The 16,419-nt window shown below is 44.7% G+C and overlaps 1 protein-coding gene across 8 annotated transcripts in view; it reads left to right on the top strand.

The window, feature by feature from the left end:
• LOC121953960 (calmodulin-binding transcription activator 1-like) overlaps positions 1 to 16,419 on the top strand; it is a 70,094-nt gene that overhangs the window by 35,629 nt on the left and 18,046 nt on the right. For 7 of the 8 annotated variants that reach the window (XM_088085476.1, XM_088085481.1, XM_088085464.1 and 4 more), the window contains 5 exons: positions 2,770 to 2,837; positions 6,914 to 7,049; positions 10,206 to 10,277; positions 12,208 to 12,361; positions 13,705 to 15,602. In XM_088085476.1, coding sequence (XP_087941602.1) covers positions 2,770 to 2,837; positions 6,914 to 7,049; positions 10,206 to 10,277; positions 12,208 to 12,361; positions 13,705 to 15,602 — 2,328 coding nt within the window. The remainder of the gene's footprint in view (positions 1 to 2,769; positions 2,838 to 6,913; positions 7,050 to 10,205; positions 10,278 to 12,207; positions 12,362 to 13,704; positions 15,603 to 16,419) is intronic. The other variant, XM_088085488.1, reaches the window with a different exon arrangement.

Raw genomic sequence — 16,419 nt, 5'->3', positions numbered from 1 at the left:
ATTCTGTAGTTGAAAAGGACATTTCAGTTTGCTACCTCCCCGTGCCGCCAAAATAAACTGTTCGATGCCAAATGATTTCTGTGGTGAGAAACCAGCGACAGCCTTCATTTGAGGCATTTCGAATGGATGTGACAGTTCCAGTTTACAGACAACTCTGTTTTCCCCAGATCTCTGTCGGGGTGATGCTCATCATTAGACTTCAAACGTGCACGCATGCACGCACTCTCCCTCTCACACACACACACAAACACACACACACACACACTAGCCTGTGGCTAGACCCTATAACGGAATCTCCCTGGGGAAAGCTCCTGGATAAGTCTGTTGCAGTGTAGGCGACCCCCACCCCCCCTCTTCCCCGCCCTCCTCTGGAAATCTCCCTGAGGCCTGTGAGTGTATGCGAATGTGTTTGTGCGTGCGCGTGTGTGTCTGTCTGTCTGCTTTTCTGTACATGCCACCAGTTTCTTGGAGGGAGATGGTCTCAGTGATGCGTGAGTGGGAGGCTGATTTCCCCAACTGCATCGCTCGCTCCAATCTAACTTCCCACTCATGCTGTCTGCTTTGTTAGATATTTCTTAAGTAACTCTCTCTCTTTCTCACTTTCTCTCATACACACAGATAGACAGGAATAGGTGTGTGTTGGGAAAACTGTGTGTGCATGTGTGTGTGTGCATTCAGCTGGGCCTGTCGTAATGTATTATTACACTGACTCACACAGACATGCAGAACGTCTGGGTTTCTAGACTAGATCCCTGGAGAAAGACACTTGTCCCTGTCCCTGTGTCTGGCACGGCACACACACGCACACACTAACACATTCACAGTATTCCTAAAGGGTCAGTGTGTCGCCAGGCATGCTCAAAGCGCTCTATCACTGGTTTCCACGGGGAAAATAACTGTGACTTCCTGAGGATCGACCTTCACCATCTCACTTCTGTCACTCTTCACATGGGCGTGTGTGTGTGCTGGTGAGGGAGGGAGCAGCAGTGTGTGTCTGCAGTGAGAGTGTGTATATGTGGGTGTGTTTTTGTGTGTGTGTGTGTGTGTGTGTGTGTGTGTGTGTGTGTGTGTGTGTGTGTCAGGCTGCCATTTCAGCTGACTCTTCTGTTTCTGGCTTTTTAATGGCTCTTATGGGGCAGGCCTTTAATTGCAAGTCTCTCTCCCTCCTTCTTAATCCTCCCATCCTTCTGTCTCTCCCAGCCCCTCGTCTCCTCTCTTCTTCTCCTCTCTCCTCCCGCCTCCCACTGGCTGACAGTCACTAGGGGAGCCCGAGTGCCTGGCCAGGGCTGTAGAGGCCGTATAGGATATTGACTTGCTGCGGAGTGGTTTGGGAGGAGGAGAGGTGGCTGCCTGTCACAGCTAATGAATAGATGCATAAATGAATGAGGCACTCCGTGTGTGTGTGTGTGTGTGTGTGTGTATGTGTGTGTGTGTGTAGTGTTGTGCCTAGCTATGGCTAAAAAGTTTTATGGGCCTCAGACCGACATTAACAGTGGCCTGCTTGATCGTGATTATTATTAAGGGTGTGATGACAGGTCCCTCCACACACACGCACGCACACATACACACACATATATGTATATAAACACACATATAAATGCAGGATGAGGCAGTGGGGGGTTGGGATGTGAGGAGTGAATAGGGGATACTTAAAAAAACAATCCAGTTAAGTGCCAGCACCCTCCAGCTGCTCTCTCTTTTCGTCTCTCCGTGCCTTTCTTCCCCTCTCCCTCTTTGTCCCTCCATCTCTTCTGATCGGTGTGGAGCTCAAGTGCTCTCATGTCAAACTGGGACAAATACCTAAAAACACACACACACACAGATAGAGGAAGAGAGGGAGTGGAGGTCTGGAGAGGAGGACTGTTGATCTGAGGGGGCAGATGAAGGAGTGCTGGAGTGTTGATGTCTTCTTCACTATTGCTTTGTGCCACATTTCAAACACTGATTGCCTTAAGAGGACAATTTACATTTCATAGTCTTTCACAACAAGTGGGTGAGATGGGAGTCGGAGATAGGGAGAGAGAGAATGATGTTTCAAGGAGGAAGCCAGGGGTGAGAGAGTTCACCTAGCAAAGGGAAAAGGCGGCATTGCATGAGCAACTTAAAAAGCCCGAGATACAAACAATAGTTTTCTTTTGGCTGCATCTCTGTGTGTCTCCGTCTGTGTGTATGGACGTTTTGTTTTGCCCTGCTCTCGGAAGAATGCACCTGTATGATTTGAACTTTCTTTTTTTCCTTATTGGATTCATGTAAGTGTGGAAGAAGAATAGAAACAGTGTGGAGAGGAAGAGGAGAGCTGAGGAGATGAAAAGAGAGCCGGAGGAATTAAGAATCAAGTTAGGAGCAGGCTTTATCTGACGGGAAACTGTGAAACTGCAAAGTACAAGAAAACTTTTCCTATCAGCGCACTCTCTCAGCGAGTGTATGGGTCTGCACCCCAGTGTGTGTGCGCGTGTGTGTGTGTGTTTATGTGGCATGTGTGTGTATTTAGGAGATAGCTTTTCCTCCCCAGTGGAGGGAGACATCGGTGTGTCGGTGAGCGTGATTGGTTGTTGGCCCTAAGGGTCTGTCCTTTATATCTGTCTCCTGACTGGCTGCTCTGTGACCAATCAGGCACCCAGACCTCACCGTGGCAATCAGATAGTGCCACACTCTCTGTGGGCATCGGCAGGTCATCTGGAAATACCTGTTATGTTTTATCTCCCTGTGACACACACACACTCATCCACACACGAATATAACCTTTCTGTCTCCTCTTTGTCTCTCTAGGAGATTGCTGCATATCTCATCACTTTTGAGAAACACGATGAGTGGCTGACGACATCGCCAAAAACCAGGTGAGGAGAGCACAGGCAGTTGTTTCCACACACACATACACACACACACACACACACACACACACACACACACACACACACACACACACACTTACAGACACCCACACGTACAAACACAGTATCGCTCAATCAGCCAGTGACTCATGTTGGTTTAATCCCAATGACTGAGTGGCTGTGTTTGATTAAAACATTAGCGATGTACGTCGACTGTCTCCAAAGGGTCCTGCCGACGGCCTACTCTACATGGAGAGAACGCTCTAGAACATGGCTGGACTGTAAAGCACCTAGTCAGCTGGAAATAGAGTATTAATGAATGTAAATGTATTAGGATAAGTGATGTATAATTCAGACATAGGAGTGTAAGGAGGAGGGGTGGTTAAAGGGAGGGGGGAGTGTGTATGTATAAGATGGGGTGTGAACAGGGATTCACATGCCAGAACTGAATATTCATCGATCCGAATGAGCCAAAGGTAGCTCTTTTCCTAGAATGGGGAGAGGTTATAATCAGGAAGGAAGGAAGGAAATAAAATGAAAAGAAGGAAGGGAAAAGGGTAGTTTGAATTATTGATAAATCTCCGTATTGACATTTACCTTAGTTAATACATGATGTAGGCATGATTTAAAAAAAAAAGAAAGAAAGAAAAAAAGACTTGAAAGAAAAGACAAAGAAAAGAAGAAAGAAAAAGTAAAGTAAGTGAAGAGGTCACCTCATGGCCCCATTTCTGATTACTGACACTGCTGAAAAGCCCGGGGTGATGCCTGTGTGCTCCCATTGTGCGAGCTGAAGGACTCTTCTCAGGAGCAGCCTGAGGCCAGCAGCACAGTTTATGTTGTGGATGGATTTCTCATTGATTGGTTGTGCTGCCGTATAGCCTCAGCCTCCCAGCAGCAACAGCAGCAGCAGCAGTCATATTGGTGTTATTGAGCAGCAGTTAGATATAATCCCATTTACACATGACACGAGGCACGATTAGAACAGATTACACCTAATCCCATCAGATGGAAAGGAGCTCAGCAAACGGGAGCCAGTGACATTTATGTGTGCGCGTGGTGCGCATATGTGTGTGTGTTTTCATGCATATGTGTGCAAGCGTTTGTGTGCTTGTGGGGGGGCCAATATAAAGATAACAATCAATGACCTTCATTTCTCTCTTCACTGAAATACCTCATCAGTTCAAAGTAATGACTATTACCTCCTCTTCTCACTTTTCTCATCTACTCCTCCCTCTCTCCTCCCTTTACCGGACTCACTCACTCGCCCACTCTGTCTCTTTATCTTGCCGTCTTTTTTTTTTCTTTCCCCCTCACTCTCCTCCCCTTGCCTTCTCTGTTTTCGCTCTGCTACACTGTGGAACGGTGGAAAAGCTTTTTATATCCCACACATCACAGCCCAGTTACAATCAATAGCATTTATGTCTGCTTGAATCGGAGGGCTTGCGAGGAACACGGGCATCGTCCATGTGCGCGTACGACCACGCACACACACACACACACACACACACACACACACACACACACACACACACACAAACGTGCACGTATTTCCCACCCACACACACACACAGGCACACATCTGATCTCATCCATCTTCTCCATAACATAATTAGAATCAGCAGCTCCGAGATGACTCACACTGCTCGAGACAGAGACTAAACTCGGCTTTGATCGGAGGGTGGGGGTCTCCACTCCGCTAAGAAACTGGCAGGCTCACCCCAAAACAGAACAGATTTAAGGTGTCAAAGAAAATCAGCTCAAAGTAAATTCAATTTCACTACACACAGTGTTCTGAGTAAATTGCAATCATCTCAGTCCATATAGATGTGTCTACATCAAATTCTAGCAGAGAGGAGAGAAGAGGAGAAGAGAAAGACAGACAGACAATAAAAGAAGGTTAGAATAGCGAAAGAAACAGACAAGATGTGAATAAGTGGAAAGGAGTTGAGAATAAAGGGACTGAAGGAGCAGTAAAGAGAAAATGAAGAGATACTATGATAAGAGGGATAAAGACTGGAGGTTGATGGAGAAGAGGAGGGCAGGGAAAGGAGAGAGGTGTGTGAATGTGTGTGTGTGCTTGTTTTCATGACCGTGCGTGTGAGAGAGAAAGAGCACTTGTGGGTATGTGTTAGTTTATTGATTGTTAACGTGCCTTTTCTCTTTCTGTTGTCATGAGATAAGGCAGAGGAGCATTTTTTCCTCCACCTACACAAACACACACGCAGAAACACACACACCTGTCCTTAACGTTTTTCAAGTGTAATGATTGATTGCTGAGCAGCAGGTTTGACATTGAGCTCAAAGAACACACGGTAGTAGGTCCTGCCATCTCTGATATCACTATAGCATCTCTGTCTCTCTACATGTATGGCTCTCAGTGTATGTGTGTGCGCACGCGCACACATGTTCATCCCACCAGGTGTGTATAGAATAGGAGCTTAGAGGCCAATGTTCCTGTTGTGCTCATAAATCACCCTACTAAAATATGAACACATAGGAGTTTGAGTCTACATGTAAGAGGGGAGGGGCAGCATAGGATGGGCTAACTTGACTGTGTCAGAATAATACTGACGTCACTGTGTTTTGCTTGTTTTAGTTGGCATTTGTGAATCAGTTGTGCAGAAGAATTTTAATACTTTGGGCAGTTTGGAAGAACAGTATGAAAATCATGTCTGGCCAGTTTCCATGGAGGTGAATTGTCAGTTTTAAAGGTCCCAATCTGTGCTCATTTTTCAGGTTCATACTTTTATTTTGGGTTTCTACTAGAACATGTTTACATACTTTAATGTTCAAAAAACACATTATTTTTGTCACACTGTCTGCTTGAATATACCTGTATTCACCCTCTGTCTGAGATGCTCAGTTTTAGCCCCAAGCTCAATGTGCTTTGACTGGTCAGTGTTTCAGGGTCTTTTACATCTGCGCTGGTGGTGTTTCTGCAACATTAGTTGTGGATTTGACTTTGACGACACTGTTGAGGGATGACGCTTTTCTGTAGGCTGATGTGGAAGTTGGCTTTGCCTTGATTCCCTTGTCTAAAAGCCTATGGCATTTTTCCATTGGACTTTGGATTACTATAAGATAAGCCCTGTGGCAAACAAATGTTTATGATACTTACGCATTTTGTTCAGCAAGATAATCTTAAGGATGAATGCCACTTTTCAGATTTTTGAAGCCTAAATACAATTGCCAGAAGCAAAAAGCTAATGGCTAAATTGAACTGCACAACAGTTGCATCATTTAACATCGCCACTACATTAAGTTTGTAAAGCCATTTTGGGCGCGGCTCAGCATGATGATGTTCTGTAATCTCATTTAGAATCAAAATTTACAAGATAGGTATTTACTTACACATTTTATTTTTTAGAAAAACCAAGTCTCTTTTGCTTGTGTTAACCACAGAGGTTATTTTAGGCATCAGATGTAGAGACGAGGGAGGCAGAGGTGCTGGAATACTAACACAGTTATGGGTTTAAGTACTCAGTATATAATATGATATGATAATACTTAATTGTCCCTGTAGGGAAATTTGTCTTGGACTCAGATGCTGCACCCATAAATGCCTTCACAGTCACAATAAAACAAACCATATACTGTATGTACAAAACAGCAATAACTGGACCAAGTCACCCAATAAATTGCACATAATACTTTTGCACATGCAAAATATTGCACATACTTTGCACTGGGGTTCTCTGTTGCTAACTTGAGTCATTGTTTACCTCCTGTCAGCTGATATCATTCACATACACTGCAAAACAATCCAACAGGAGACACATTTCTATTTCATCTTCACAACAGCCAATACAGTAAATTTGTGACATCACAAAAAAAAAGTCTGATGACTTGCTTAAAGGCACAGCTTCTGAATTCAGAGCATTTCTCTGTAGACTAAGCGTATCAACTTTGAGAGTTTTTATAAGCCTGTTTACCTGCCTTATGTTGAAAAAGAAATGGACATCTTACTTTTTCTCATTATGGGCCCTTTAAAGAAGATACCACCGTGAACAACACTTATTCTCTAGAATCAACATGATGCAACACTGTCTGTCAGTCTAACTCTTTATTCTGTCCTCCACCAGGCCTCAAAATGGCTCTATGATCCTCTACAACCGTAAGAAGGTGAAGTACAGGAAAGATGGCTACTGCTGGAAGAAACGGAAAGATGGGAAGACCACCCGAGAGGATCACATGAAGCTTAAAGTCCAGGGAGTTGAGGTGAGAGACTGTTATGGAAAAACAAGTCGATGAACTTGTTTGCGGCTGACTATGGTTTTACTGCCAATCTTACTTACTAACTTACTCTCCCTCACTCCAAGGAGACACATACGTGTAACACCAATGTACACACAAACACACATGCTGAGGCTGCAGGCCAATGTGTTACCTGAGAGCGAGCGGTGCCCCTCTTTCTTTCCCTCTCTGCTCGTGCCCCTGTCTCCCTTCCTCTCTCTGCCTCTCTCTTTCTGAAGGATAAGAGTGTGTTTGGCCTGAGGCCAGGAATGATGTCAATGCCTCCTTCAGCAGAACAGAGAGGGGTATCGATCCAGTCTCAAGGCAGCGTCTGTGCGTTAGTGAGTGTGTGTGTGTGTGTGTGTGTGTGTGTGTGTGTGTGTGTGTGTGTGTGTGTGTGTGTGTGTGTGTGTGTGTGTGTGTGTGTGTGTGTGTGTTTGAGTCACATCAGCCAGCTCAAAAATTGATTATTCAGCAGGAATATACCAAGAGGTGAGAGGAGTGAGCATGCATGTGTCAGAAACAGAAAGAATGAGGTAGAAGGGAGAGCGAAGGAGAGACAGCGAGGAGGCACATTGCTGTTTGCAGAGGGCTCAATAGTTTTGCATTAAGGGTGAGCAGGAGACAGGCAAGAGAGACACAGAGGTAAAGGGAATAATTGAGATCAAGTATTCCCATCTGCACCTCTATTATTCACGACCCCACACTCACATTGACATTCATCTCACATGCAATTTTCTGCAATCGTGCATGAATACACATACTCACACACACGCACACGCATATATACAAAGTGTTTCTCTCCCTGATAGTTGCTCAGTAATTGTTTGTGTCACGTCTTTCCCAGGACCCCCCCAAAGCAAGCACAAGCGAGCAGTGTGTAGAGCAGGGGATGGGAATGAGGGAATGAGCAGAGGGAGTGAAGGAGGATGGGGAGAGGCAGGAAGCGGGAGAGAAAAACATAACCCTGGATGGAGAGCCTCCTCATATCGAATGGAAATATATGGAAATGCACTCTGCCTTTGGCAAAACACACTTTAGATAGAGGGCGGGCTACTTCTGAGAAGAGGCAAAATGGCAAGAAAATATAAGTGTGCACGAGTGTTCATGAGACAGAAAACAGGACAAGTCGGAAATGTTGATTATATACAGCCTGATTGCTGAGTGTTTGTGTGTGCAATTTTGTCTTTAAACACAACCAATTTCTCTGTTTGAGTGTTTGTGTGGTCCTTGATTTTAATGCATGGGAAAAAAAGTGGCAGTGACGACCTTGATAAAATTATTTTTCATTTCATCCTTCCTCTCTCAAAATACCACAAACACAAACTTTATTAGGGCTGGTTATCAAACCTCAATACTGTTAGACCACTGACCAAAATATAATTCTTTCAATACCATTATCGGTATCCGAAATGCCTCTGATACTGCCTTAAAATGCTGGATTGGGTATTGGCAAATACGCTAGTCTATGCACAGATCTTATACTAGTTTCACACACATAAAATTGAAGTTTTCATGAAAGTCTATTCTTTTGCACTGCTTTAAAACAGTGGCCTACACAGTGAGTTGCACTGTACAGTCACTGGAAACTTCTGTTATAGAGCAGTGAAGAAGAATTGATTTCCAGCAAAAATTGTAACATTAGCTGTTAGCAAATAATCAGAATATTTTACACCGAAAAGTCCCAGCAGTTTAGGGTTTAACTTGAACCATGCTATACAAAAATGATAGCACTTATACAGCTGTTGAATTAATTTTTATTTTAACCACAGTGGTATTGTATTGGTACTTGGTTTCACCTAATATGGAAGTTCAGGTATCAGAATCTGTATCAGGAAGGAAAAATGGTATTTGAACATCTCTAGATTGATGTATTTCCATAAAAACATAATATCAGAAACTTTCAAAAAGGTGGAATCCTGTTTTAAATGCTTGATCATACTCTTTGTCTTGTTTACTTCTTTATCAGATATTTCTTAATTTACATGAGAATTTTGCACAGTTTAGAGTTAAGTTCTTGTGCAGTTGACTTGGGTTGCACACTGACGCATTTAAGAAGTTCAACTTGCTTTGTCAAAGGTATACTTTGCAAAAACAACTTGTAAATAAGCTCACTAGCAAAAGGGAAAGTAAGAGCCCACCATAGATTCTCTGTTGTTTGGTGTTTCTGGTTATATTTGCCTTGTTCCGGTGCTGTGTCTCTTGGAATCCTGCACCTTATGGTCTGGCACCTCATCGCTATCTTTCTCTAAATCTCACCTGAGCGCTGTGGGGGTACACAGAAAATGAGAAGAGAATAAGAAAATGCCGGCAGAGGGCAGAGACTGCAAAAAACATCATAAGTGATGATTAAGAGGGATTACTTTTGTGTGAATATATACATAATTTTAAAAAATAATCCTGCATAGTAGGCCTATATCTTTAAATATAGGGTTTTGTAGCAAAACATTAATATTCCTGAACTTCAGGTGTCAAAAGAATGTATTCTTTTTGCATTGGTTCAGAAACTCAGGTGCTGCATTGGCACTGGCATTAAAACATTTATATATCGCACCAAACGCATATATTATAAACATTCTGAAGTCATTAAAATCTGTACATCAACCTCTGCAGTTATACATTTGATATACTTTCACACTCAGACACATGTATAGACTATTTGGTATGTATGTAAGCATCCTCTGCTGGATGGAGTCCATGCTGAACTTCCGCTTCATCTTGTCCACCTTGACACTTTGTGCTTTCCTTGCTTTCTCCTCCTCTTCTTTGTCCTCTTCGCTGTTCCTGATCTCTCTTGCAGTGTCTGTGAGCTGACGACAGTGTGACTTTTTGTGAATTCCAAGTGGGCTATGTCTAGTCTTGCTGAGGCAGTAAATTTCACAATCTCTTGTGCTGTAATTGTCAACATCAGATTTATGGTATTTTAGAAAAGACATTAGGAAAAAACGCATACAGCATGTTTGCAATTTAGTTTTAGCACCGCAATCAATACAGCCTAAGTGGGTATAACCTAAGTTCTCCTCTCCTGTTCTCTCATTTACTGTCCTCTCCTCCTCTCCTCCTTTTTCACTTTTTGTCTTGCTTCCTCCCTTTTTCTTTTCTCGTTTACCCCTGCAATATCCTCTCCTCTCCTCTCTCTAGTGTCTGTATGGCTGCTACGTCCACTCCTCCATCATCCCCACCTTCCATCGTAGATGCTATTGGCTGCTGCAGGTAAGCCCCCCCTTCCCCACCTTGCCTTTTCTCACACATTTAAACAAGACTTTAACATCATTTATTGTGTGGTGATAAGTTGTTAGCTGTCATATATGGCAGCATATCTTTGTCATTTCAGGTATTTTCCCCTCACGTTACAACCATCTTATAACATTTATTCCAGCTTTGTTGAGGCTTTATTTCCTGTTCTACACAAAACTGGGCAACCACAATATATATTATTAGTGTTACACGAAGTTTTGTCTGTTAAACTGTCCATTTCCAAAACAGAACACTAAGCCAAACCATAAACCAGCAATAAACATCATCCTCCTCTAAATTAATGAGGCAGACTATAGTGAAAATACTATCACAAAGCTGGGGTCATAATAAAACTGGATGGTGTTTGGCTGAGTGGACATGCACACACACAGTTAGGCCACCAGGATATCCCAGGCCTATAGTTCTTGTGTAATGCTAACATACAGTGCAGAATAATAAAAATATTTCTTTGCCATAAGTTGACTGTAACTTCCAAAGCACAGTATGTTATTGAAACCGTGACTCTCAGTACTTATAGTGAGCAGCAAGGACTCAGGCGCTTTACTCTCCATGTGGTCCTCTCCAAGAAAACACCCTGGAGCTATGAACACCACACACTACATGCTCAGACCAACACACACATGCGCAGGTGTCCCCTGTGTGTGAAAGCATGTTGTTTTTCATTGAGATGTTGGACTCACTCTACTGCTCATGTGAAAGACATCAGAGAGCAGGAGTGAAACACACGCACACACACACACACACACACACACACACACACACATCTCTTTCCCGATTGGTCATGCAAGACATGGTCACCAGGACCTCATCATCTTCAGATGACAGGTTACATGATTAAAAATGCCCGCATACATTTACACCGCCTCTTTGTTCATCTCTCTCTGTTCATTTTAAAAGAAAATATTGAATACCCAGCAATATTCATTTAAAATATGGAAATGCATACATATTTATGTATTCTTCGGCAGAATATTCCTGCATAATTTGTCACATGAAATTTACAAGGACATTCCAGCCACCGGCTGTAAATTGAATATGCCCTCACCCAAATATATTTTCTTTTTGCAGCATGCCCAACTAGTTTGATTCCTGCGGTCTGAAATTATGAAGGGAAATTCTGCTTGCTTTATCTGTAAAGTGCCATTTTCTGCTCTTTGCACAGATATCAAAACACATCAGTGAATATGATCATAAATCAGTCTGCGAGTGCTGTTGCATTGCACAGTGTGGTGCTGTAGCAGCCCACTGTGCCATCCTCTTTTGGAGAGAAAAGTGTTCCACCTCAGCAGGTCCTCCCCCTCACCTGAGTCTGTCTACTGAATCTTTCATCAAGAGGAGCTTCTCTCCCTCGCGCTCTCCTCACACACACACACACTCAGACACACACACACATACACACAGATGCACGTGAATGCACCTGTTGAATCATTCATGGGGTAGAAATTCCATAGGTCTGCTGGTGGCCTACAGTATAGTGAGAACTACTCTGAACCGCTCTCTCTCTCCGTTTCTCTAATTCTCTCTCTGTATATATATCACGCAAGCACACACACACAGACACACACAAACACACATGTACACGCTTACGCAGCCTCTGCAGGGTCAGAGAGAGGGAGAGAGTGATGAGTGGGCTTGAGCTGTTAAATCTTTTATGGGCAGGTGAGAGAATCTTATCTGACACGCTATGTCCAACCTCCTCCCTGACCTCCACGTTCTCTCCTGCTTTTCCTTCTCCATTCCCCCTCCCCCTGTAAACACACTCTATCTTTTTATTCTCTCCCTCCCATATGCTGGTAAGAACATGATGATGAATTAATGAATAAAAGCCATGTTTAACTAACACCATGTCCGTGCATGTATCTGTCTGTGTGTCCCCGTACTGTAGAACCCAGACATCGTTCTGGTGCACTACCTGAATGTACCAGCAGTGGACGACAGCGGGAAGCCATGTGGTCCCGTCCTCTGCTCCATCAACACAGACAGGAAGGAGTGGGCCAAGTGGAGCAAGGAGGAGCTCATCGGACAACTCAAACCTATGTGTGAGTTGGCTTTACCGTCACTTCATCTCCCTCCTACACTCATGTTTCAGCCCGCACACTTTTGCCTAAACCTGGGGATATGAGTCACCTTCGGTCAATAAAAACACCACCTGTCACGGTGCAGTAAGGTTCAAAATTAATCTGTAGGAAACCAGTGTAGTAAATCTAAAACACAGATAATCTGGTTGACCGGCTTGCTTTTTAGGCTTTATAAATAACTTGGCAGCAGAATGGGGACCAGGTTGGAGCTGTGCCATCAATAATCAGATGAGACAACAGGTGATTTCAGCAGTTCAGGGACGATGATATGAAAATTTCACTCTTGCATTGAGGAACAATATCTAATTTTGGCAGGTTATTAAGATATTGTTGTACGATAAATCAGTAAGCCAAAATGCTACTAGACTTCCAAAATGGTGTGATAAGTTGTTGCCTTATTTACTTACTTTACAGAGAAGTGATATGTTAAATTACAACATTGTATGTTAAAAAGCTACCTCATGAAGAGACATTCAGCACAGGCTTTATACAGATTTCGATTTTTTTGTTTTTGATGGCTCAGACAGCTGGCACCATGCTGCCACCTAGAGGCAGATCCATGTTTCACCCAAGAATGGGAGGCATAGAGGGAAGGAAGACAGAGGTGCCAGAAATATCCACCATGTATTATTCATAAATGAGCATCAGGGAGTAGATAACTCCAGTACACACACATACACACACACACACACTTACCTCATCTCACCCCTCTTTTGATCTGGTTTGAAAAGGGCAAATAAGGACAGCTGCCCAAAACTAAGTGGCTTGTTGACTTAAGTAGCACCTCACTTCTCACTCCCCCCACTGAATCATATTCCCTCTCACTTCTATCCGCCCTAATTTGCTCACACTAAACAGTAATCTGCTTTTTTTTTTTCCTTTTCATAGTGCTCTCTTGATCACAGACTTGATCCATCTATGGTCATTGGTTCTTTTTTTTATGCATAAGGTCTCTGACACTTAAATTCCACTCTGAAAATGGATCAGCTAAATCACCAAAAAATGTAAATGAAGACATATAATTTAAAAACTGGAAATGCCCTCAGATTTTAGAAATGAAATGTCTTGCTAAAGAATCAGATGGCACATTTTGCATTTATGTATTTAAAGTTTTTGAACACTCAGGCGTCTAGTTAGCTCAGCATTCATGATCTCATTTTTCAGTGTACACTCTGAACACTGGAGGGCGCCATTACACACTGTCAAATGTTTGTGTAACGACTGACCTGGCCAATTGAAAGGACAAAAAATAAAGATGCATTGTCATAAAAGCTGTTTCTTTTTTTGAATGTCTTTTCTGACAGGTGCTGGAAGCAGCCTGCATCAGAAATGTTCCAGTGTCAAACAGCGCATCATCTCATCCAAGCAGGAGTCAGGGGCAGCAGCAGGAGGTGGAGCTGCAGCGGGTACGGGAGTAGCGGCAGTCCAGAGAGCTGAGGAAGCAGATGGCACAGAGGTCCAGAACAGTGATGTGTCAGAGGGCCAGACAGAGCCCAGTCCTGGAGGGGGCAGGAGCAGAGCGGGCGGAGGAGAGAGGAGGAATGGCAGGATAACCAAACCCTCCCTACTCCCACAGAGCAGCATGGAAGTGTCCTCATCCACCTCCACCAACCAGGTGGAGGTCCCTGACACCACCCAGAGCTCCCCATTGTCAATCACCAGCGACATGGCCGATAGCCCCGCTCTGGCCATCGGGGCTGGCTTGTCACAGAGCACAGCTGTGTTTATGTCTGAGGTCACCACGCTGACTGGGGATTCAGTTTACTCTGCTGGCCACACTCACCTGTTGGCGTCCACCCATGAGAGCACCACAGCTGGCATCCTGTTGGCTGTTGCCCCTGAAAACCAGAGGTTTGCGTCATTTCCTGGTGGCGTGGGCTTAGGGGAAGGAGGAGAGTTGGTGCTATCCAGCTCTCTAGACTCTGGGGGAGGAGTCAGCCTTCCTGAGACCACCATGACCTTTGACCCTGATTGCTTCCTCAACAATCCCAAGCAGGGCCAGACGTATGGAGGAGGTGGAGGGAAGGCTGAGGGATGTAACGGTGATGATGGAGGACTCCACTGCTCCTCCAACGGCTTCGTCTACAACCCAGCACTTGTCAACAACATCAAGACAGAACCTGCACCTCTGGAGGCGCCGCTGGCCACTCAGAGCAGCTATGTAGGAGAAGGGACAGGCCTCAGCCCCAGCACCACCCTGGAGCAGATGGACTTCAGTGCTGTGATGTCATCAGCATGTGTCCCGAGTCTGACCCAGCCCGCACACCACCCCTCTCCCAGCCTCTTCCTCCAGGCCTCTCCCCAGACGAGCCAGCCCTCCCAGCTGCAGACAAACGGTACTGAGGCGACGCAGGAACCAGGCGAGGCCCAGGCGTACATTGGCCTGCCCACGGTGCCAACAGACACTCCGGTTACCAATGGAGACCTGCAAACACACCTCCACCAAGCCAGCCCAGAGCAGCAGGGCCTGTGCGGAAGGAATGGACAAGGAGCGGCGGTGGGCTCTTTTCCTTTAACACCACAGGATACGCCCGTCGACGAGTCAGGCAGCAGGGGACATCGAGAGGTGGGGGGTTTAGATAAGACTTCTGAGAACGGAGGGGAGTTGCTACTCAAACCTGGTGAACCTCACGAGGCTTACACGAGCGTTGACACCGAGCACTACCTGCATCCCACAGATGACAATGGAGGAGGAGAGGAGGGCGGAGGAGGTGGTGGTGGAGGAGGTGGAGGAGGTGGAGGAGGAGGAGGAGGAGGAGGAGGGGAAAATGAGATTCTGTGTAATGGTGTAAGCTTGTCAGGGGCCAGCAATTCAGTGGTGGCCAGTCCTCAGTCAATAGCTGCTGGTGCAAGCATTGATGGGGCGCTCTACAGCTCTCCTCTTCCTCAACAAGGTGGAGGGGTGTCAGCTACAACAGGTGGGGCTGGGGCCATCAGTCTGGAAGGTTTCGAGGCTTCCTTTGGGAGCCAGTTTTCTGATCTCATCAATGATTTCATCTCAGTTGAGGGGTCTGGAGGTGGGGTGGCTGCAGCGGTGACTGGGGTTCTGATGCCGCAGGAGGGGGCAGCAGGAGAGGAGCAGGGCACTGCAGCAGGCCACCTACAGGGCTCGGAGGTGGAGCAGGGAGCTCTGGGACTGCTCCAGGAGACTGGGAGGCTGTTTGGTGTGACAGACTACTCCCCAGAGTGGTCTTATCCAGAGGTTAGTAAACCCAACATGATTATCATACATTATTTATTCATCACTGTTCTACAAGGAAATCCGTCCCTCCACCACATGATTGACGGTGGCTTGTATGACGTTAAATGCTGAAATCACGCTCAACACAATTTGTACTTAGACCGCCGGCCTGGCTGTGTGGTCATTAAGGATTCAGAATAACTCAGACTCAGCTGATTGGATTTTGATGAAATTTCAATATTACACTGATTACCCAGGGTGGCTTCATTAATTTACCCATGCACCACTTATAGTATCTTGGACACCCGTTCTGTCATTGCATTATGATGAAATTTGTGGAAACATAGCATCTTACCACCATCTTTAAAAAAAAAAGCCAAAAAAAAAAAACACAATTTGACGAAAAGAACCTCATTAACTACCCTTATCTCCAACATGTGCACATATTCAGCTAATATTTTCCTCCAACTTTCTTCCAGGATCATCAGTGTTACATCATACTGATTATGCCACAGTTTTGAGTTTCCTAAAAAAGCAACACAGTTTACCTCCAAAGGCTCGAAAGGTGATGGCATCATTTTTAGAGTTAACGTAAAGGGAGCACTGCAAATGCCAAAAAAGAAACTACCAAAAGCTGGTAAAAGGCTTTGAAACTGAACACGTTTTGTTGTTGTATACTCACTTCATGACATTTTTGGGGGACAATATGTTGTTTATGTGTTATTTTTAGCAACACTACAGAGAACACATGGCAGTGTTCTTCAGATAGCTCAAACAACTTGGATGTAAGGAGCAGCACAGCCTCTAGGGGCTGCTACCAGGCCTCTTTGTCATTAGC

This window comes from Plectropomus leopardus, chromosome 2, assembly GCF_026936395.1.
Source record: "Plectropomus leopardus strain MGB_pleo_1.0 chromosome 2, ASM2693639v1, whole genome shotgun sequence".
Classification (NCBI taxonomy): Eukaryota; Metazoa; Chordata; class Actinopteri; order Perciformes; family Serranidae; genus Plectropomus; species Plectropomus leopardus.
Note: the sequence above shows the minus strand (reverse complement) of the source record. Positions and strands in the feature narration are given on the sequence as shown.